This window comes from Cyprinodon variegatus, unplaced genomic scaffold (genome assembly GCF_000732505.1).
Source record: "Cyprinodon variegatus isolate N-32 unplaced genomic scaffold, C_variegatus-1.0 Scaffold1179, whole genome shotgun sequence".
Taxonomy (NCBI): Eukaryota; Metazoa; Chordata; class Actinopteri; order Cyprinodontiformes; family Cyprinodontidae; genus Cyprinodon; species Cyprinodon variegatus.
Window position 1 is genome coordinate 36430 of NW_015151632.1, and position 1570 is coordinate 37999.

The window sequence follows — 1570 nt, forward strand, 5'->3', positions numbered from 1 at the left end:
TATACAGTTGGAGGAATCTTGATTGGTCCTGCTTAACCAGAAGGGACAGAACCTTCTCTAGGCACCAGTTCAGACGGCCTGTCGGCCTGTATGAAGCCCAGCCATCAGGGCATTTACATTTTCTAAAGTTGGTCTCCTGAAGGGATTGAGGTGGAATCCCATTTTCAGAAGAATGATAGAGCATAGACAGCAAAGGGTCTATCCATCCTAATGGCCTCCCAGCCTGATCCTGTTGGGTCTGGTTCTGGTTCGGTGGGCTCTTTCCATCTTTAAGACCGGGGTAGCCATGATTGGACGATCTCCACCGGCTGCCCAGCGTCCGTATCCTCTGCCAAACCAAAGCCATGAATGCCTGCTATAATATATAGGGAGATTTGCACCAAGTGGCGCAGAGCTCCTAAAACGGCGTTTGCTACATCATCTGACCCGACCCAGCTCTGAGCGGGTGGAGGGACGTCCTCTAATGAGGACATCTCTGCTTCTCCACATGTTTGTAGGTGTGGTTGGCTAGAGGATCCTCTCAGCTACTCTTCCAGCTGTCATCCATATAGCTGACATCCTTCATGTTCAACGGGGGGGGCGTGTTTGTCTCTTCTCCATAGGCAGTCCTGGCCGACCAGAGTGGACATGCATCAGGACATAGAGGACACGTTGGCCTCTTCATCCATGTCACACGCTGGAGGCCCCCAGTCCCCAGCGCGCAGTGCAGAGAACCTGCTCAACGGGCACCGCCCCAAAGGCGTGATGGACCTGGGCCGACGGGAGGACGCTTCAGTCACTGACTCATCTCAGGTTCTCGCACACGTCTCTTCACACAGTTTTACTTCAACAGAGCAGGGTCCTCCTTCAGCTTCACATGTTGGCCAAAAACATTTCAGCCCCCAAAAAAGGTCAAGAGAGACTAATACCAGTCTCTCTTGACCTTTGTGCCCTCAACTATGAGAGCTGATACTTTCCTCCTAGATACTGAGTACCAAGCTGAAAACTGATGGAAGACTCAGTCATAATGTAGGGGGATCGTCGTTAGTCCTACTCACATGCTGCTTGGTGCCTCAGGAGTCCCACAAACCTGCCATGTGCAATAGGACTCCTCCTGGAGCCTGACAGGCACCACAGACCTACAGGCTCCACTTCCTCTGCCTCCCCCACAGTCTGGGAGAATCCCTCCTAGAGGTGGGAGTTAAACGCGTGCCTGAGGTCTCCACCAGACATTTCCAGCAGCCCCGATCCTGCTGGTTTGGGGCTTCCAGGTCCGTCCAGCTCCCTCCTCTTCCAGCGTATCTAACTCACCACCAGCTGGTGATTGATGGACAGCTCCACCTCTCTTCACCTGAGTTTTCAAGACATGCGGCCCAAGGTCTGAAGATTCTACTACAAAGTCAATATCAACCTCCGGTTCAGGGTGTCCTGGTGCCCAGTGCACCGATGGACATCCTGATGCCTGAACCTGGTTTTCCTTATTATACAGGCTCTGACCTGCACTGAACCCCAATAATGAAACACCACTCAGGTTCAGAGCTGGGGTTCCTAACAAACACTTAGAAGATGGCATTACATCACTCCTAGCTCC

General features: G+C 52.5%; 1 protein-coding gene across 1 annotated transcript in view; it reads left to right on the plus strand.

The window, feature by feature from the left end:
* The window catches only part of LOC107101967 (SNF-related serine/threonine-protein kinase-like), a 27341-nt gene that overhangs the window by 22487 nt on the left and 3284 nt on the right, over window positions 1-1570 (plus strand). The window contains 1 exon segment of the mRNA XM_015401068.1: window positions 603-792. Coding sequence (XP_015256554.1) covers window positions 603-792 — 190 coding nt within the window.